At 47.2% G+C, this 21336-nt stretch overlaps 2 protein-coding genes across 3 annotated transcripts in view; one reads left to right on the top strand and one right to left on the bottom strand.

Annotated features, from left to right (window-relative positions):
• LOC149866560 (endogenous retrovirus group V member 2 Env polyprotein-like) overlaps positions 1–19414 on the bottom strand; it is a 152375-nt gene extending 132961 nt beyond the window's left edge. The window contains exon 1 of one of the 2 annotated variants that reach the window (XM_090043890.1): positions 19289–19414. The gene's annotated coding sequence lies outside the window, so the exon portion shown is untranslated. The remainder of the gene's footprint in view (positions 1–19288) is intronic. The other variant, XM_090043891.1, reaches the window with a different exon arrangement.
• CCND2 (cyclin D2) overlaps positions 18567–21336 on the top strand; it is a 53370-nt gene continuing 50600 nt past the window's right edge. The window contains exons 1-2 of the mRNA XM_090043892.1: positions 18567–19388; positions 20967–21182. Of these exons, the coding sequence (XP_089900018.1) occupies positions 19194–19388; positions 20967–21182 (411 nt within the window). The 5' untranslated portion in view covers positions 18567–19193. The remainder of the gene's footprint in view (positions 19389–20966; positions 21183–21336) is intronic.

A 21336-nucleotide genomic window follows, 5' to 3' on the forward strand; every position in this document is an offset into this window, starting at 1 on the left:
GACCTGGGTGCTTTAAAACTTCCTGAAAGTCAGTCCATTCTACAAACCAGCTCTGACTATGGACTCCTAGACATACTCTTGGGGTACAAATCCTCCATCTAATAATTTCTCAACTGGGGTGCCCCCAAATCCTTTGAAGGGTGCTGCAAGGTGCAAGGAGATAAGGGAGGTGTGAGGAGATTACCTAAGCAAATAAGCTTAGGCTCAGGCTTGTCCCTGACTGGACAATCCCCTATCCCCATTGCCTGGCACCTCTGCAAGGAGGTAAGCACTGTAATATACATAATAGTTTTTTAATTGGTTGCCATTCAATTCCCAAGTGTTATGGAGGGCTGCCTCAAACCCACTGAGGGGATACCTCAAGTCCAGAAAGGCTGAGAACCACCAATCTAACATCCTTTTCAGAAACCACACATGCCCATTTAACAAGCCCCAAACCCAACAATGAGACATTAAAGCCATTCAGCAGGGACATCTACACTGCATCTCAAGTGATTCAGGCATCAAAGGTCTCTGAACGAGAGGTAGGTACCATTGCTCTGTTTGTACCATGAGGTGCACAAGAGAAGGACACAGCAGAAGACAGCCGTCGGGGTATAGGCAGGTTGTAAACTGGAATTCTTAAGCTGTTCACGGAGATTTTTCACAAATCCCCATAGTCCAATGGTGCTTCAGAGACACAAGATTTTGCTCCTCAGATACCACCGCAATGATGAAAGGATGGTCATGTTGGGACTCAGGAGTTTAGATTCCCTTCCAATATCTGCAAAGTACCTGTGTAACATTGTTTTGTATCTGAGGATGTTGACAATGCTAGTTAGGTTGGATGTAAAGACCACGCTCAAAACTGTACCCACTGACCTATACTGTAAGACCCTAAGCTCGATTCCTTGGTGGCCATCCAGCTTATGCTGGAAGGCCTGCTGACCACTCAGGTAAGGGGTCAACTTCACTCTTACTCCCTTCCTTACCAGTCCCTGCCTTCAATGTGTTTGGCAGTGATCCAGGTACTGCAGACCTCAAGCACATGAAGTCCTCCAGCAGCAGTCCCACAACTCCCTGTTCCTCTCTTCAGGATAGTCTCTTCACCCTCTATGCTTGTTATTGCTTATAAATAGAAATGGGCAAAGAAGTAGAGACAAGACAAGGAGAAGAATTACTGGACATATTCCTAGAAGGATTCCACTTGAAAGACAGGAAGAGCAATGTTGGCAGCTCTGACAAAGGTTGCAAGGTAAAGAGAGAAACAGCTCATGTGGCTCCTTTCAGCTGAGGATGACCTAAAGGGCTGACCCTAAATCTCAGTGTATTTGTATCCTCAATATCTCATTTTCCCACGTGTAAAATGGAAGTTGTGCTTTCCTGACTCATGGGATGTTGTAAGGCTAAACGCATTCATACTTATGAAGTGCTCAGAAACTGGGGGGTAGTGCTGTTAATGGTCTTTCACATGGTGTATGCAGTAGTGTTTTGTCCATATGGGGCCAAACTGATGTTTGCCCCTTGAATCTCATTAGTGTTATTAAAGAACACCCTTGTCTGAGCCACTGCACATTAGGAAGAAACAGCCCTTGCCTTGAGGAGCCTGTAGTCTAGAAAACCATAGAGAATGGAATTGCTATTGTCAGGGCCAAAGCAGAGGTAAGCCTGGGTAAAGCTATCAATGGACTAAGACAAGCATGCACAAATAGCTTTGCACAAATAAAGGTTTGCAGACATGGGAGAAGACAAGAAGAAGGATACTTCAAGGTGAAGGCAGTAGAATGAAAACAAGCCACAAAGTTAATTAAAGAAGAAATGAAGTAGACTCATTTTTACCAGTTATATTAATAGAAATCTCAGTTTTAATTAACTTCATTAACTGATCATGTCAAATCCCATAGATCCTTCGTATACTGCTCACTAGTCATGTTGCTGTGCTGTATATTCAGCCATCACTGTGCTTTTTGCAGGAGTAGTACTGTTCTTGTGAAATGATTGCTTTTCAAACTCATAGAACAACAAACTGTAGTGTAGTTTGAATACTTTTAAGTAAGAAAAAGACGTGGCCATCCAAGAGGCTCAGGGCCATGCACAGCACAGCACAGATGTGCATACTGATTCCAGATGAGGAGAATGATATTCTAGTGCAAAGATCTGCAAAACAAGAAGAAGGATTCTGGCCAGGGTGTAGGGAGGGAAAGTGAGCTCTGTCTGTGGAACTGGTGCCATGAGATCCTTTAAGGATGCCACAGGGTGCTGAACAATATGAGCATTTAGATGTGCAAACACCTCCAAACTCACAAGATAAACCCAGGGATTTCAAATAGGAATCCACAGTGTCAAAAACATTCTGAGCTGTTGTGGTCCTCCTAAGTTCTTTCCAACACAAGAATTGCTCTATTATATTTCTAGTAAAAGAAAAAGAAAAAAAAAGAGTGAAAGCTAAGAGTTAACATTTTCTGAGGGGTACATTAAGTTTAGCAAGATTGAGAACCACTGACCATTATAGCCTCATCCTTTTGCTAGCCTAGCACTAGCACCTTCTTTCTTCTTGTTATCCTGCTGCAATCATGGGAAGTATTCCAGCCCTTGATATAGAAATGACCTGTCTAGGGCAACTGCCCTTCTCTAACTGAAGCTGTTGATGTAGGAACTTCATCGCCACCCCAAACAGGCAGAAGCTTGCTGAGTTTTGCTGGGGGGTATCTATTTCTCTGCCCAAATGGGTGACTACCAGGTTTTTTTCCTGGGCAGACAGAAAGAACTTTCATACTCATGCATCCTTTTTTGTCTTCTCTAATCAAAAGACATACAAACAGAAAAGAACAAATTCAGCTGTATGATCTGGGGGGCGTTTGACCCTGTCCCTGGGAAATGGAAGCCATAGCAAACCTCAAAACACAAGAATCATCACTACCTGGCTGCTGTTGGAGATGTATGCCCCTTCATAGACAGTGAAGCCTCTTAGAGCCTGCATACAATGGATCTGGCTGGGATGAAACCTGGGCATAGTGCAGGAAACAATAGGCCCAGATTACTGAACTCTGGGCCAAATTCTACCTTCACTGAGTTAAAGAAAGTTCTGACTGATGCTAATGGGAGTTTTGCCTGATAAAGCAGTTAGTAATGTCTTCAGGTTTCAAACAGTATCTGGCTTAGGAAAAATGGATCTTTAAAGATGTGCGCTTCAAAACACCTACACCAAAGTGTTCTTTTCCAGACAGGGTAGTTCAAAATCAGCTCTCTCTACCTCAAATCAATGTGGATTGCATGGATAGAAATAGAGCAGAATCTTGACATAAGTGTTATCCACATCATTAGGCAGGACGTAGACATAGGGCCATATCAAGGTCTTTACTCAGCATCACTTGGAGAAAACTCCAAGTAAAACTACTGATGGAAGGACAGAAGAAAAATATCAGGAATGAACCTTAAGGCTAGGGACAGACATTACACATAAACTGGTTTAAGTGATCCGAAACTGGTTTAAATCTGTAACAGAACAGCTGTTCAGTGCACATAAACCAGTCTCAAAATAGCCAAAACTGGTGTGAGATAAACCTGGTTGAATGTAATACTAGACTTAGCAGATTGGGCTCAAACCAGTTTATGCAATGTCTGTCCCAGATCTCTTGCTGGTTTAAAAGAAATCAGACTCCCCCAGCATCCTGCCATGCTCTCTGGGCTGGGTAGAGCTGTGCTCCACAGCAGAGCTGGCCCCTGCCCTCTGCTCCCTGGCTGCAGCTCCGGAGATTTGCAGGCTGGTCCCCACTCCCCCTCACCACTCCCTGCTAAGCAGAAATTCCCGCCCTCCCCTCGATGACGAGGTGTCTGTGTATTAGCGAGCAGACCACATACTGGCTATGGTCCATGCTGAATTAACAGGTAGCTGGAAATGTCCCTTTGTTGTTTTCTTAATGGGGTGATAAACACCAAGTTAGGGGTAATAAACACTGTTATCAATTCCCTGCTGGGCTAATCAGAGCATCCTGCCAGAACCTGGCCACATGCCCCACCCCCCCAGTGCTGTGCAAACAAAGAGAAAGCTGTTCTAGCACCCCCCAGCATCTGTCCTGAGACACTGCAAGCATATGCCCGCATTTCTGGGATGTCTGTTTGGTTACAAACCAGTTTAGCATAGCCAGGTTAGACTAACCTGCAAAGATTTAATCAATTCAGGCTCAGGCTGTTTGAATCAAGCTGTTTCAGTTTGGCCCTGGGAGTGGTGCAAGACACACAGGCATAAGCCCATCGCACCCCTGCACCCTGAGGCCCCCCCAGAGACCTCCAGCGACTGCAGACCACCCTGCTGACCCCCAGCACCGCCAGAAGCAAGCAGGGCCCATGGTGGGAGGGACATAGCCCAGATGCAGGGCAGCTGAGTGCAATTGAGGAGGGTCTTGCCCTGTACAGGAGGAATCAAGTGGACAAAAGGGGCAGGGGCATAGCGCTCTATATCAAGGAAAGCTACGTGTCCCTGCAAGCCGACATTGGTGCCCAGGGTAGTTGACTGGAGACCCTCTGGGTTAAAATCCACAGGGAACATGGCGCAGGTGACACAATGGTGGGAGTCTACTACAGACCTCCGACCCAGGACCAAGAGCTTGACCAGGAGTTCACCAGGGAATTGGCTGAGGCTGTGTGCTCCCGGTGCATGGTTGTCATGGGAGCCTTCAACTACTCAGACATCTCATAGGAAGAGCCCTTGGCCAAGTACAAGTGGTCGCAAAACTTTCTTTTGTGTGTGGATGAGTTCTATCTGACACAGGAAGTCTATGGGCTGATGAGAGGTAAAGCGCTGTTTGACCTGGTTCTGGCAACGGGGGACAACCTAATCAGTGACCTAATGATTGAAGGGAAGCTGGGTGACAGTGACCATAAGCTGACCACCTTCACCATCCGCCTTAAAGCTGGCAAGTCAGTCAGCAATACAGAAGTCCTCAACTTCAGGAAAGCCGACTTTGACAAGCTCAGAAGGCTTGTCAGTGAGGCCTTAAAGGGCCTCAGCCCAAAGAGGAGGGGAGTTCAGGATGAGTGGTTGCTTCTCAAAGAAGCAATCCTGGATGCACAAGCAAAGTCTATTCCATCTTGGAGGAAAGGCAGCAAGAGGGCACAGCAGCCCTCTTGGCTCTCCAGGGAACTAGCAGACCTCCTGCATCTAAAAAGACACACCTACAAAGGATGGAGGACTGGATCCACCTCCACTGAGGAATATTCTGCGCTGGTCCAGACCTGCAGGGAACAAAACAGGAAAGCCAAGGCTGCAGCTGAACTCCAACTAGCTACAAGTATCAAGGACAATAAGAAGTCCTTTTTTAGATATCTGGGGAGCCAGAGGAAAAGCAAGGGCAACATTGGACCCCTGCTAAACCAGACGGGACAACTGACAACCAACTCCCAGGAAGAAGCCAACTCGCTATGTTACTTTGCGTTGGTCTTTCATCAGTTCCATAGGACGCCCCTGCCTATCATGGGACAGGGAGGCCCAGGTGAGAGAGGTTCCCTTGCCCTCCATCAGTGCTGACCTCGTGAAGGAACACCTTGAGAGGCTGGATACCTTCAAGTCAGCCAGCCCTTACAATCTACACCTGAGGGTACTAAAGGAGCTGGCAAGCATCATAGGCCAGCCCCTGGCACAGATCTTCAAGAACTCCTGGAGCTCTGGTGTAGTGCCCAAAGACTGGAAGAAGGCCAATGTGGTGCCTAGCTTCAAGAAAGGGAGGAAAGTGGATCCAGCAAACCACAGGCCCATCAGCCTGACCTCTATCCCAGGAAAGGTTTTAGAAAAGATTATCCAAGAGGCCATTCTTAACAGACTGGCTTATGGCAACATCCTGAGGGATAGCCAATACAGGTAGGTCCTGCTTGACCAATCTTATTTCCTTTTATGACCAGGTGACCTATCACCTGGACAAGGGAGAAAAGGTTAATGTCACATATCTTGACTTTAAAAAAACCTTTTGATCTGGTATCCCATGATCACCTCTTAGCAAAACTGGCTAACTGTGGCCTCGGCCTCACCATGATCCACTGGCTGGGGAACTGGCTCCCTGGTTGGACCCAGAGGGTGGTGGTTGATGGAAGTCAATTGTCATGGTGCCCTATGACCAGTGGGGTTTCTCAAGGCTCTGTCCTTGGACCTATATTATTCAACATCTTCATTAATGATGTGGACATTGGTATCAAAAGTGGACTGGCCAAGTTTGCCGATGACACCAAACTCTGGGGTAAAGGGTCCTCATCAGAGGACAGGAGGGTGACCCAGGCGGACCTTGGCAGACTCAGCAAATGGGTGGATGAGAACATGATGGTGTTTAACACCAAAAAATGAAAGGTTCTCCACCTTGGGAGGAAAAACCTGCAGCATGCTTATAAGCTCAGCAGTGCTACGCTGGCTAGAGCTATGGGTGAAAGGGACTTGGGGGTCATGATTGACCACAAGATGAACATGAGCCTGCAATGTGATGCTGCTGCTAGTAAAACGAGCAGAATTCTTGCTTGCATCCACAGATGCTTCTCAAGCAAATCCCAGGACATCATTCTCCCATTGTGCTCACCCTCGGTGAGGCTACAGCTGGAGTACTGCGTCCAGTTTTGGGCTCCACAATTCAAAAATGATGTGGAGAAGCTCGAGAGAGTGCAGAGAAGAGCCACACACATGATCAAAGGTCAGGAAAACAGACTTTATGATGAGAGGCTGAGAGCCATGGGACTCTTCCACCTGAAACAGCACAGGCTCAGGGGTGATCTGGTGGCCACCTATAAGTTTATCAGGGGTGCTCACCAGGATCTGGGGGAAATGTCTGTTCACCAGTGTGCCCCAAGGGATGACCAGATTGAACAGTCACAAACTCCTCCATGACCAATTCAGGCTGGACATAAGGAAGAACTTCTTTACTTTCCAAGCCAGCGGTGGTTCAAGCACCTACTTCGAACACCATCAAGAGGCATTTGGATGTTTATCTTGCTGGGATCCTGTGACCCTTGCTGACTTCCTGCCCTCGATGATCTTTCGAGGTCCCTTCCAGCCCTAACGTCTATGAAATCTATGAATATCTGTCCCTAGCCCATAAATTTAGCAGGTGCATGGGATTTTTCCCTGATGAAAGTTCCCTCATTTCCAAGTACACTAACTTGCTCAGTCTAATTGACTGAATTCTGAAAAACTATAGGGAGATCAATCAAAAAACAGCTAAAGTATCTGGTTGTATAAGCTATCATAAGAATTCACCAAACTTCGGATTGCTTTATTTTGTAATAAAGTTTAAAAATAAATTATTTTTTTTCATTTGTACTGTGCTGATGCCTAGCATGACATCATGGGATTAAAACATTACATTACAAAAAATGAATTAAAACAGACACTAATATTGAATTAAACATGGCATCATTGTTGTGTGCAATATGATTTTTCTCACCCCAATAATTTAAAAATTAATTATTCAAGGATAGGTCCTTTTTGGGCCTCGTGAATATTATAGTTCCAGAAGGGATGATTTCTTATCTCCTTTCTTCACCATCACACAATGCCACTTGCCATTGTCCTGTTTTCTTTTCATCTTGGTTTATGGTTTCCACTGGCAAGGCTGTTTTATTTCTACAACTTACCTTTAACATGTCCAAGGGGCTAGGCTTTTTTGTGGTATATTTATTAAATCACCTGTCTAGTTGGGAGAGCCTTCAGCCAAGCTTTTGGGCATCTGATGCCCTTCCTCAAGCCTAAGGACACTTCCTGAGCCATCGCAGCTACAACAACACTCTGACCACACCAAGAAACTTCAAAACTGCATCCAGTACATTTGGTTACCTCAATCACTACCACTAATATCTTCAAACTAAAGTTATGCTATAATGTATTTGGATTATTTCTTTCAAGCCCTTCTTTTATAATGTCTTTTTCAGGCCTTTTGCTGGACATGTAAACTGCTTTCGTTTCTTTGCTGACAAGGCTAGCTGGTGCATCTACAAAGGTTTAATCTGTGGTCACTCAGAAACAGACTTTTAGACCTCCTGCTTTAGCCACGTTTCTGTAGCCTTGCATAGGTGCCTTGAAAATGGCCACGGCTTGCAATAAATGATCATACATTTCCATCTCAGTATTTTCAGTTAACAAAGATACATTATTATTATTTCAATAGGATTCTAACTACATATAGTTTGAGTCTTCTCATGAAAAGCCAAAATGCCAGTTGTTACTTCTAACTGCTATTAAGCCCTTTCCAAGAAACAACTATTCACACTCAGCCTAGCCCCAGCAGCATCAAACACCTGGACAACCCACCTCCACAGGTGAAATCCAGTCCACAGGGCCTGTTGCCACAGCTCCAGAAACCAGGGAGTTAATGCGATCACCACTCTCCCATTCCCTTCTGCTGAATTTGGAGGTTTTAATTGCCACAGGTGACTAAATTTGATAGCACGGGAAAAGGGAGGGGTGAGCGATGGTCACATTAACTCCCTGAGCTCCATAGCTGTGCTGATACAATGGCTGTAGCAGCAGCAAGAATTAATGAAACTTCTACCACTTGCAAATCATCTGGCCCATGCCTAATCCAGCCTATGGGGGCAAATGAGTCCAACACACATGGCTTAACCTAGTATTAGTGGCCTTGATTAATAGATTCTTATTCTACTTTTCCAGACTACCATTTATGGATTAAATGCAAGTTTAAGCATGTCCTGTAATATTTATTATTCTATTTATGTTTATAACCCCCTCTGTGAGTGGGTCAGGGTCCAGTCCACTGTCTTTGCCACTTGAACTGAGGGAGAAGGACCTAACCTGCCTGCACCCTTACAGAGCTAGCAGGCCTCTCTGGACAGATGAGCCTTGGGGTGATACTCAGGGGTGTCCTTTGCCAGAGGCTGAGATGGAAATGGAGAATAATGTTATGCTTTACTGAATATTGTGTTTGTTGTGGGAAAAGGGGGGAATCGATGCATTTTGGGGGACAACCACAGACCCCATGTAGGAAACAGGATTCATAGATGCTAGGGTCAGAAAGGACCTCAACAGATCATTAAGCCCGACTCCCTCCCTAGGCAGGAAAGACTGCTGGGGTTAGAGGACCCCAGCCAGATGCCTATCCAGCCTGCTCTTAGAGACCCCCAAGGTAGGGGAGAGCACCAACTCCTTGGAAGCCCATTCCAAATTTTGGCCCCCCCCATCACCGTGATGAAGTTTTCCCCTGATGTCTAGCCTAAATCTGCTCTCTGTCAGTTTATGACCATTGTTTCTCATTACCCCAAGAGGCCCCCTGGTGAACAGGGTATATCCAATCGCTTGCTGCATCCCCCTAATGAATTTTTAGGCAGCCACAAGATCACCTTTCAGCCTTCTCTTGTGGAGGCTGAAGAGGTCCAGGTCCCTCAGTCTCTCCTTATAGGGCTTGTCCTGTAAGTCCCAAACCATAGGAGTGGCCCTCCTCTCAACCTTCTTGAGTCTATCAACATCCTTCTTGGAGTATGGCACCCAAAACTGGACGCAGTACTCAACTGCCATCTGAGCAATGCCACATAGAGGGGAAGTATCACCTCCTCAGTTCTATTTGTCATGCATCTGCTGATGCATGATAAAGTGTGGTTAGCTTTGCTGATGATTTCGTCAGGCTGATGACTCGTGTTCATCTTGGAGTCCACTAGGGCTCTGAGGTCCCTTTCTGCTTCTGTGCTGCTGAGAAGGTCATTTCCTAGCCAGTAGGTGCGCTGGATGTTTTTACACCCTAGTGCAGCACTCTGCATGGGTTAACAGAGACATTTGGGAGGGTGTAACAGGGCCTTAGTTTCCCCACTTTGGTGTGCACCTTCCAGCAATCCACTGAGGGCTGCTTAAGTGCTTTGAGCCACCCCAGCCATCTTCTCCTGCACTCTCACCTGGCACTCCTTTTTTGATGTTATTAGGAGCATTCAGAGATAGTCTTGTAAGAACCCAGGTGGGGTCTTAAATGTTATGCTTCTCTCTACCCATATCTCTTGGGCTCTCCCCCCAAGCAACAGTCTCACTCTTTGTAGCAGTCTCTTGGGCACTAAAATCAAGATACGGAGTGCCTTCCCAGACCCCACAATGGTTCCTCCTGCCTTCCCTTTAGCCACTCATGGCTGTCTCAGCATGAGTTTGACCAGCCAATACAAAACAAACAAACTGTATTCAAACACAATCCCAAAGCCCTTCTGGGTCTCCAGGTCCCAACCAACTCCTACCCTATATCCGCTGGCTCTCTCCTAGGTATTAGCATTGCAAAAATTGCCTGTTATAGCAGCTCAAACCTCTAGGAGCTCTTCCCTATTCAGCATTCAGGGCTAGACTAAGCCCTGCATTTCAGAGGCCCAGTTTCTTGTAGGCTGGGTTCTATCTCTTCTGATGACATGACCCTTAACTGACCCAGGGGTTTCTACTTAGTTCATTACTCTAATCTTAGTCCATTACTCTAAGATTGCGCTAATCTGCTAGTCAGCTCAACTGTCCTTCACTTACTCTTTACCTCCCTGCCTGCTTAAAGCACCGCCACCGTAGCTTATTGTAGGGGTATCTTTTCTCATATAGTTACTTGCAGCTCCTTTCTTTTATCTGCCTTTGGGCTGCTTACTTCTCTGCAGCTGGCCCTTGCTCAGCAGCCTGCTAGACCTTTCCCCTCAACCCCGCTTACAGAGGGAGAGGGAGGGATCTCTTCTAGGTGTGAGATAGGGGTGAGAAGAGGTTTTGTATAGCTCCGTGTGAATGGGACCTGGAAAGAGCAGTTGAGATGATTTGCTGTCCTGTGTAATAGACTGGAGTGTTTGCTCTCCCGAAGAATACCCAAGGAAGTGGGATGGGGTAAAATTTGCAAGTTTTGAGGTGTCATTTGGGGAGTCTTGTCATTTCTTATCTGAGAATTTGTTTTTAATTTATTAAAAGGCATTCTGAACCTTTCTAGGTGTAAGGGGGACATGCATCTATATAATAACAACAACAATAATAATGATAATACCAATGATAACAATAATACTAGGTTCAGTTTGCACTTGTCATCGTGGTGGTTTCAGTTACTGACCACATCTGCTACCTAGAAAGATGATGGTCTAATCATCTCAGAACCCAGTAATAATATATAACCAATATTTAATTATAATCAGAGTGTTGTGTAAACAAAAATGTTGCTTTGTAAATAATTATTTAACATCCTCTAGGCTGTGGGGGTTTGGGGTGATTTTTTTGGTTCAACAATTAAACTTTGCTTGTTCTGTTTGATGTTTTACTGAGTTAATGAGATAATACTTAATTTCAAGGAATCAGGGAGAAGTTCATGGACCCAGGAATGCCAAAGGAGGAGTTCTGATTTCTATGTCCATAGTCATGTAAACCAATTTTTTTGTAAAAACTAATCTTTTTCTAATAGATGGGGGGGGTTGTCATTTTTAGAACATAAATACGGTAAATGCTGGAGAAGGAGAAAAGGTTCTCCCCTTCACACCTGAAAAACCAGCCTAGTCTATATTCACTTCCTTTACAAAACAAGTAGAAATGTCCAATTTGTCCTCTACATGTAGTATCTTCAGAACACAGGGAAGCATAAAAATATTTTGTTAGCATTTCTCAACCTAGATCCTGATATTCTTCGTAAAATATTTTGCATCTTGTCAGGATGCACAATGCCTTGTTTGCTGTAAAAGATAATCTCACCTGAGAATCAGAGAGAAGATATACCAAGGGAATAAGAGATGACAGAAGAGCAAAATCACTTCTCTTGCTTATATAATACTGCTGTCCCTGACTAAATCACCTCTTAACCTTCTCTTCCATGAGCTAAATGGATCTGAGATCCTTTAATGTCTCACTGGTCTGTGGTGTGGAAAACATCCTTTCCATTCTTGGAGCTCCTGTTTGGACTCTATCTTCTCCAATATCTTTATTAAATGATGGACACCAGAGGTGGACACAGTATTCCAGCAATGGTTTTACAAATGCTATATATAAGAGCACTATCAGAAGTAATCATTCACCGCCTTTCTTCCCAAATAAATACACACCAACTGATCTTTTTCAATGATGTACTGTGTTTTTATGCAGTAAAGAAAGAGTTTGTAGAATGGAACCCAAAGCCCAGCTGAGGAAGTCTGTGATAACAGACAAGTTTGTAGCCCAGTACTTAACGATGTCTACCTTAGGTGCATATTTGGCCGCCATAACTGCAGAATCTGAGTGCTGTGCCATCTTTGGATGTATGTCCCCATATTAACCTTGTGAGGTAAGCCAGAGCTCTTTAGTCCCCCTGTAGGTAAAGGCCTGAGGTACAGAAAAAAACAAACATCTTGACTAAGTTCACTCAGGTTGTTCACGATATAACTGGAATTGACATCATCATCATTACTGGAAGAGGTATAAGAATACACTCCAATACTATCTCATCACAAGTGCACCAGCTCTTTCAAGTGTCTGCTGTAAAAGCCAGTTTTTCACTCTCAAAAGTATGTGAAGCAGCTCAGTCCTAGAAGTTGCTGAGTGTTCTCAGTTGCTCCTGATTTCACTGATGTTGAGGGAACCTGGGGATTGTTCCTGCTCTGTTGAAATGACTGAAATTACTTTGCCACTAATTTCAGCAAGTGTAAGATCATATATCTAGCACCTACTGGAAATCACTCTGCACACTTGAGGAAAGAAGCTCTCAACACCATAAACTTAAGCAGAATGTGGTTAATTCCAAAGCAAGATAGATATTGTCTAATGGAGACAATCAAGGATACAGTTTTTAGCCCTCATTTAGCAAACCTATCCGGGAGTTTAGTTAGACCTGTAGAATTGATACCTGACTATGCAAGTGTTTGGGGTATTGGCAATTATAGATTCTATACATGTTCTTAGGATCCATACATTGTAAAATCATCTCACATGGCTGCCTGTGTAACACAGGCCATGGAATCTCCCCAGAAATTTCTGCATCAAGTCTGTAACTCCTGTGTAAACTATACTGCACCTTTTAGAAAGTTGTCCAGATTTGATTTATAGACTTAAACTGATAGAGAACCTGCCCTATCACTAAATGAGATATGACAATGATTAATTACCTTGACTGTTAAAAATGTGTGCCTTTGCTTCTAGTCTGAAATTCTCTAGCTTCACCTTCTAACCCTGAATTCTTGTTATACCTTTTCTGCTCCATTAAAAAGCCATTGAGCATCAGAAAACTTTTCCTCATGTACATCTTTGTAGACTGTGATCAAGTGATGTCTTGAGCTTCTCTTAGATAACCTAACTAAATTAAGTGAACTTGTTTTAAGTCTTTCAGAAGGAGTGTTTTTCAGTTGTTTGTTGGATTCCTTTCCAGTCTAACTTAAATATTTTTATAAAGATTGTGTATCCATTGCACTGGGCATGGTACAAAACCAGTAAAAGACTGTTCCTACCCTAAAGGTCTGATACACAATTTAGAGAAAAGATGTAACAGGTATATTTTGCATAAAATGGAAAGGAAGACTAAATTAAGAAAGCATTAAACTCTCATCAGCACTTCATCCATTTATCATCTGCCACTTCACTTGTCATGCCTATATAAAATCATCACCCAAGTGCAGCCACAAAATGGTACTGAGGGCACGTTTTGCTTGCGGCAATAATGATTTTCTACAAAGATTACAGTTCAAATGATACAGTTGAAAATTAAATAAAATAATTAGAGACTACAAATAGCTGTACAAATAGAAATATTTTTGGTAAATATATGGAGGAGATGCACACTGTTCCTAATTTTTTTTCAATCTTATTATAGGCACAAACAACCAAGAACCGGAAGGTTAGAGAGTTGAATTTTTAGTATGCTGTCTGTTTTGGGTAGAAGACGCAAAGCTTGTTTCAGAAAAAGTCAGCTATATATTTAAAAAAAAAACACTAAATAAATATTCTAGATCAGCAAAATCAAAATATGTTCAAATTTATTTGGCATTAATGATGCTATTTGGGTTTTGTTTTGTTTTGGGGTTTTTTGCATTTCTCTTAACTTAAACAATGAAAGTATATTCATCTGTTTCTTTTTGGCTTCCAGTCAGCCTCACTTTCAGATCCTAGTATGCCATCACCCAGTGTTCATATTACAAGCACTGCTGAAGGCTGAGTCTTTGGTTTAAACAAATAAACTACAAGAAAAATATCTGTGCCTACTGGACATTTACAAAAAAAAAAAGTCACCCCTCCTAAATTTTGCACTTTAGGTTCTGATTCAAAATTTGATCTGTATCCCCACAGTCCTCTTTTACTGTCTCTTTTCTCATATTTGCTAGGGGAGGAATAGAAATAATAATAAACAAGGGTAATGAATTAAGCTAGAAAGATGCAGGAGGCAAAAAAGGAAGAGCCTCCCGTATTTTCCCGAACATTAAATAATAAAATGGCAAGGTTCTTTGGGTAGATGTGATATCTTTTATTAGACCTCCTGTCACACTTTTAGCTTCCTTCATTCCTTGGAGATCTCAGAAGAACAACAACAGAGACTCCTTATGCCTGAAGAAGGGTGCTTGTGCCCAAAAGCTTGCAAAGAACATCTTTCCACCTACTGGGTTGGTCTAATAAAAGATATCACATCTACCCAAAGAACCTTGCCTACCCATGTCCTTAGACCGACACAGCTACAACCAAAAACCCTGCAAATAATAAAATAGCATTTTTATCACTGTGTTGTTCATAGTTTCATAGATGTTAGGGGCTGGAAGGGACCTTGCTCCTGATTATTAATATAAAGGGAGGTCCCTTCCAGCCCCTAACACTTTTATAGATGTTAGGATTAACATTAATCAGGAGCATCCTGTCCAGTTCATAGTTGCTCTGCTGCTGATTATTAATATAAAGGGATAACGGTACTCAATGTGAATGGAAAATTATTGCAAACAGGGAGTGGGGTGGGAGCGGGGGAGGAGGAAGTTCCTAAAACTGATGCCAATCGCTTTTTTTGATCAGATCGCTGCCTTTCACAGGATGGCAACAGGGCTAAGAGCAGCACAGCACCCCCTCTAGTACAGAGCGTGTGGCTTCCAGCAGCACATATATAACACTGTGCAGCAGCAACAGGCGCTGCTTTCCCGAGGAAAAATGATTCCCACGTGTGCTGGCAGGATGACGCTGAATTTCCGCGAAAATCCAGCATGGTGCGGGTTGCAGCTGGGCTGGAGACATCTCTGCAGGGAGTGATTTACACACCGGGAGGAGGGAGGATCTTCCCCACAACCTTTCCAGACACTGGTGTCAACTTTGTAAGGTGTTGGCATGCAAAGATATATATTCTGACAGCGTTTGATTGAATCATTTATGCTCTGAACCCGCCAAAAGGAGGGAGTGTGTGCGAGAAGGGGGGGTTCTTTTTTTATGGGGGGATGGGGGACTTGCTGTTTAACATATGGCACTCGATAATCTCCAAACAGACTGTTAGAACATCTGCTGTCTCAAAATGTGATGTCTTAAGAAAGTAATAATAATAATAACAGCCTAAAAACGGATTGCCCATGGGCATAAAGACAACATTACGAACCAAGTGGCGGGTGCAGCTTTGGTCTGAAACTGAGCAAGAAACTCCCAAAGCAGTCGGGGGAAATGACCTTTTTTTTTTTTTTTTTTTTCCCCTCCGCAGCACAGAAGTGCGTCTCCGGGTGTAGGCATAGCTGCAAGCCCCGTGGCCACCCAGAGTCAAAGCAAAACCCTCATCTCGACCCAACAGAAGAAAATGAGAACCACACGTTAGCGGCTCAGACATGAACCCGAAGGCGGGAGCCTGGACTTGGTGGCTTGCAAGGAAAGCTTGGGCAGTCCCTGCCCTGGCATGAAGTCGGGTAACTCTTTGCTCCCAGGAGGAGAGAGGAGCATTCTTGCAAAAATAAAAGTATATATATATGTATATATATACACACATACTTTGGATGAGAGGCACCGAAGTAAGAAAGCTTTTAAAATACGATTTCTCCCCTCCTGAATCTGGAGGGCAATATCCATGGGGAGGGGACAGGAGGGGGATGTCACCTCGTTTCTTGCCCTGGTGTGGGAAGGACACCCCTAGATGTGTGCTCGTTTCTTTTCCAGATGTGTGCTGTGTGCCCACGGGACCCCTCCTGCTTCTTCCCCCTGCAAAGCCAGCACCTTTGCGAAGTCGCTGGTCTTTCCCCCTTTGTCCTGATCAGTGTCACATCTGTACAAGGACATCCATCTCCCCCCTCCCCAGTGAAAATCAAATTCAAGCACAAGCGATGGCTTGTTCGGGCTCCCAAGCTGGAGCAGGGCGTTTATGAATTCACTCCGATGAGTTTGGAGAAGGCAAACGTGCCATTGACACAACGCGCTCCCTGTTTACAGGAGCAGGCGGGTAATAGGGAAGGGGGAATGAATGGGGGGAGTTTAAAGAGCCTTTCATTGAGTAGCATGCCGCTTTTTAATAGCTCCGAGTTCATAGACCTCAGTGTATGTGCAGGGGTGGGGAAAGCTCCCTCCCTTTTCCCTTTCTCCAGGGGCAGAATACAATGAGGGCTTTGCACAACACAGCTATGTCCACCGCTTCCTTACCGGGGACTTCTGATTGACAACCGCCCAGCTGATGCCATTATAAGGAGGCAGGAGCGGGGGGAAACGTAGTGCCACTGGGATTTGTCGGGTGCCTGCATCCGAGCTCTCCCGGATGCGCACCCGGCCGCAGCCCCCTGCTCCTTTGGGGAGGAGCTGGCAAAGAAAACGAGGAGGGTCTCCCAGGAGGAGGGCTCTGCTGGCCCAGCAAGAATCAGCTGCACTGTGGGTTGGAGTCCAGAGCCGGGTGGGTGTTTCTTAAAAGAGCTTTATTAAAAGAAACAAGGGCATCTATGCAATAACAATATTGATATTAATAATAATGATAATAACAATGATAATAACAGCTCTCCTTATGACTTAATTCCTATACCATCTGGGACAACCCTGTGTGCCTCTGTTGCTATAATAATATTGATTATTAATAATGGTTATGACGACGATGATCATAATGATGACGATAACAATAATAATAATAACTCTCTTTATGACTTGATTCCTAATCCATCTGAGGCAGCCCTGCCCCCCCCCCAGCCCTGTGTGCCTCTATTGTAATAATAATATTGATGATGATAATGAGAATGATGATAGTAGTAGTAGTAGTAGTAGCAGCAGTATTAGTACTAGCTCTCTTTATGACTCGATTCCTAACCCGTCTGGGGCAGCCCCCCAGACCCGAGTGTCTCTGTTGCAATAATCATCTTGCTATTTATAGTGATAATGACGACGATGATAATCATGACGATGTTATTATTCTTATTATAGCGGCTCTCTTTATGACTTGATTCCTAATTTATCACAGCAGCTCCAGCCTCAGGGCAGGCTGTTTCGGTTTGCCCGGCAGTGTGGCGAGGCTGGCTGCGGGCTCACGCCGCAGTCGCTAATTGCATGGCTTTATTGAGTTGCTGGAGATGAAATCCGAAGCTCCCCCGATGGGTGAAGTCAGTAGCGGGTGGGTGGGTTTGGGTGGGTGGGTTCCCCCCCGTTGCTGAGTTTCTTTGATGTAGGGAGGGACGGCTTCTTCCTTAAAATATAATCTGCCCGGTAACAATCAGCGCGCAGCAGCGAGAGCCCCAGAGCTATTGGCTATGCAAATAGAGGGAGGGGAAGCGGCTCCCCAAACTCTCAACTCACACTTTTAAAGTGATATTTCGCTCCCTCCACCCCACCTCCATCTTCCGCGGGGGGAGGAGGGAGGGATCGCGGGAAGCCGGGCTCATCCCAGGCGTCCTGTACCCCCTGCCTACCCACCTCTTTCCTTCTCCTGCAGCCGCATCTGCATTTCCCCATAGGACCCTCTGGGGTCCAGCTGCTGCAAGGGACCGAGCAAACCCCACGCACCCTCCCCACCGCTGCCTGGCCCCAGAGGGAGAGGGGAGGCGGGGTATTGGGGGGGGGGTTAACAACACGTCTCTGTCCTTAGGGGAAAAGTTACACATCCCTGGGCAACTGGAGACAATGTAAGACACGCCAAAAGAAGCCAGAGCATGAGTGACTATGAAAGCAAATGAATCAGAGCTGGGAAAGCCCAGAGCTTGGCCCGTGTATGGGGCAGCGGCCTGGCCAGCAGCGAGAACAGCTGTGTTGCATGCAGCGCGCAGCGGTGAAGGGTGGAAGTCGGGACCAGTCCTCCCCCTTCTCCTCCGCCTGTCCCCCCTCCATGTTTCCTAGAAAGTTATATCAGCGTGTGAGCACGCACTGCTAGAGCAGCTCTGGGCGGCGCGCGCACACACACATACACACACAGTCGAGGAAGCGGCATTGTGGCCACGGCTAGCTCCCTCCAGACATCAGCGTTGCAAAGTATACCCAGCCCCCAACCAGCACTGCCTCGGGACTCTGGTTTTGTCACTTTCTGGTTTGCCTTTCGCTGGCGAGCAAAGTGTGGGTGCTGTCTCCCGGGTGCAGATGAGAAGACCCATTTGGGGCGGGGGGAGGAGAGGGGAGGTGGAGAACTGTGAGCACCAGGTCCTCCGCGAGATCTGCACCGAGTAAGGACATTTCCTATTTCACGACTTCCCTCCCCCGCAAAATGAAAGCCCCGCGTGTTTAGGAAGCCGGCTTCCTCTGGCGAGAAATGACTAGGGACCCCGTTTGGCTGCTGGAGGGAGGAAGGGGGGAAGCTGCTAGTGAGCGGGAGAGAAAGTGTGTGTGACACACAGAGAGTGTGTCTGTGAGTGTGAGGCACTGTGTGAGCGGGTGAGTCAGTATAAGCGTGAGACTATGCGTGTGTGTGAGCACGAGTGGGAGGCTGTGTGTATGAGTGGGTGACCGTGTGTGTGTGTGTGTGTGTGAGAGAGAGACTCGCACAGAGTGTGTGTGTGTGTGTGTGAGAGAGAGGCTGTGCATGTCCCCTCTCCGCCGGGGCCTCCCGGCCCCGCGCTACCCCGGAGCGGACTGAGCGCGGAGAGGAAGGCGCCGCCTGTTACGTCTGCCCGGCCGCCGCGCTCCAGCCCCGCGAGCGCTGCCTGCCCCGCCGCCTTGCGTCACTTCGCTTCAACTTTAGGCTAGAAAGCGAGGAGAGCGAGAGAGGAAGAGGGGGAGAGAGAGAAGTTTCAAGGGAAGCAGGAGCGAGCTGCCTTCCTCCCACCCACCTACCCTCCTCCTCTACCCCTCTCCTTCCCCAACCCCCTCCCCCGTCCCCTCCCCCCCAAAAAAAGCAACTTTTCCATCCCAGAAAGAGGGAGATCTCTTAGGAAACATGGAGCTGCTGTGCTGCGAGGTGGATCCCATGAGGAGGGCTCTCCCTGACCCCAACTTGCTCTACGACGACCGTGTTTTGCACAATCTACTCACCGTGGAGGAGAGGTATCTGCCCCAGTGCTCCTACTTCAAGTGCGTGCAGAAGGACATCCAGCCCTTCATGCGGAGGATGGTGGCCACTTGGATGCTGGAGGTTTGTGTGCACCCCCTCCCCACCGCCGCCCACGTCGGGGCAGCAAGGGGGCTCCTTTGCTGCCTCAGCCCCCCCCCTTTTTGCATGCTTCTGCTTTGCTTGATCCCTTCTGCAAGAAGGGGGATCCTTTGCTAGGCTCTGTCAACCCCCCTTTTTTTGCAAGCTGCCCCCCTTTCCTTTTGGAAACTTCTGCTTTGCTTGATCCCTTCTGCAAGGGGGGGGGGTCCTGTCCAAGGCTCTGTTATTCCCCCCGCTTTTTATTGAAAGCTGGCCCCCCTTTTTTGCATGCTTCTGCTTTGCTTGATCCCTTCTGCAGGAAGGGGGGGGGTCCTTTGCTAGCCTCTGTTATTCCCCCCACCTTTTTTTTTTGCAAGCTTCTGCTTTGCTTGATCCCTTCTGCATGATCTCATTTGCAGAGTTGGGGCTCCTTTCCCTCCATGCTGGGGGCGGGGGTGAAATGGCGCGTGTGTGTGCAGCCTAAGGGTGCAATACAAAGCTGTTTCTTGCAAAGAGGGGTGCAAAAAAAAAGGGGGGGTACAGAAAAGTGACCGAGCCTGGCCATGTGCAGTCGCCCAGCCCTTGTGCTCTGCCCTCTGCGGGCCGGGGACCTGCCCCGGGGCCGGGCCCGCAGGGCCAAGGGGTGCCCGCCCGAGCAGAGCTGCCCCAGGGGCGCCTCTGTGCCCACGTATGCAGCGCTCAGGACGTGCCCTGCTTGCGCCATGTTGCTTTGCATGCAGCCTGCTCCCAGGCCAGCCGCCCCCCCCCGCCGGCTCGGGGGCCGGGGGCTGCGTGTGCCGGGGCTGCGGAGGGGGCATGAGGAGGCGCCCCGCTCCCTCCCTCCATCCTCCCCCCCGGGCACTGCTGCCCGCGCCCCCCAGCCGCAGCCCTGCAAGCCCCGCGCTGGGCCCTGCTTTCCTTTGCCCCGGCCCCTCTCTTTCCCCCCAGCCCATCTGCTCCGGGGCGGGGGCTACAGGGTCCCCCCTAGTGGGCAGGGAAGGGCAGCCCCCCCGCTTGGTTTTCGTGCCACTTCTGCCCCTTTAGCCCCTTGCTTGGATTTTTGGTGAATTTTTGAAGTCGCCCCCCCCCCGCCGCTGCGGAGCCCGCGTCGCCCCCGGGCGCGTGGTGGGCGCGGGGCAGGGGCGCAGCCCCCGCACGGGGGATTTTTGCAGGGGGGGCGCAAGGTGGGAGGGCGGCCGGGGGTGCCACCCCCGCAGGAGCAGGAGGGCTATGTCCCACGGGGGGATTTTTAGGGATTTTTGGAAAATGTGACGAAATCCAAAAAGGCCAAAAGAAAAGCGGAGGAAGGGTGAAAAATACATGTATATGTAGGTAGATGAGCATCGTGGGGTTGCCCAAGCTGACGCTTTGGGCTCCCACACAGTGCCTTGAATTCATTTCTTAGTGAATGAACTGCAGGAATGCGAGAGGCCAGTCTCCCCACCCCGGCAGCCCTGCCCCAGCGCCCCTCTGCAGCCCCTCTCCCTGTTCCCCTCCATGTGAGCATTCATTTTTTGTTGTTCTTCTTTCCTCTCCACCCTGTACTGCTCTTCTCTCCTTCCCCCTCCTCCTTGCTTGCAGGTCTGTGAAGAGCAGAAGTGTGAAGAAGAGGTTTTCCCCCTGGCCATGAATTACTTGGACCGATTTTTAGCTGTGGTGCCCACCAGAAAGTGCCATCTGCAGCTGCTGGGGGCTGTCTGCATGTTCCTGGCTTCCAAGCTGAAAGAAACCATCCCCCTCACTGCGGAGAAGCTTTGCATATACACGGACAATTCCATCAAGCCCCAGGAGCTGCTGGTAAGCAGCCCCCCAGCCTCTACCTTCAGCGCGCCCCACTGTTACAGCCTCCTCCCCCCACTCACTCTCTCCACCCAACTTAAACCACAGCCTTCATTTGTACCAAAGTATTCCAACAGTTCAAGACCTTTCTGCCCATGAGCCAAAGTCATCC

Source organism: Crocodylus siamensis, chromosome 4 (genome assembly GCF_052110815.1).
Source record: "Crocodylus siamensis isolate JL-2025a chromosome 4, ASM5211081v1, whole genome shotgun sequence".
Classification (NCBI taxonomy): Eukaryota; Metazoa; Chordata; order Crocodylia; family Crocodylidae; genus Crocodylus; species Crocodylus siamensis.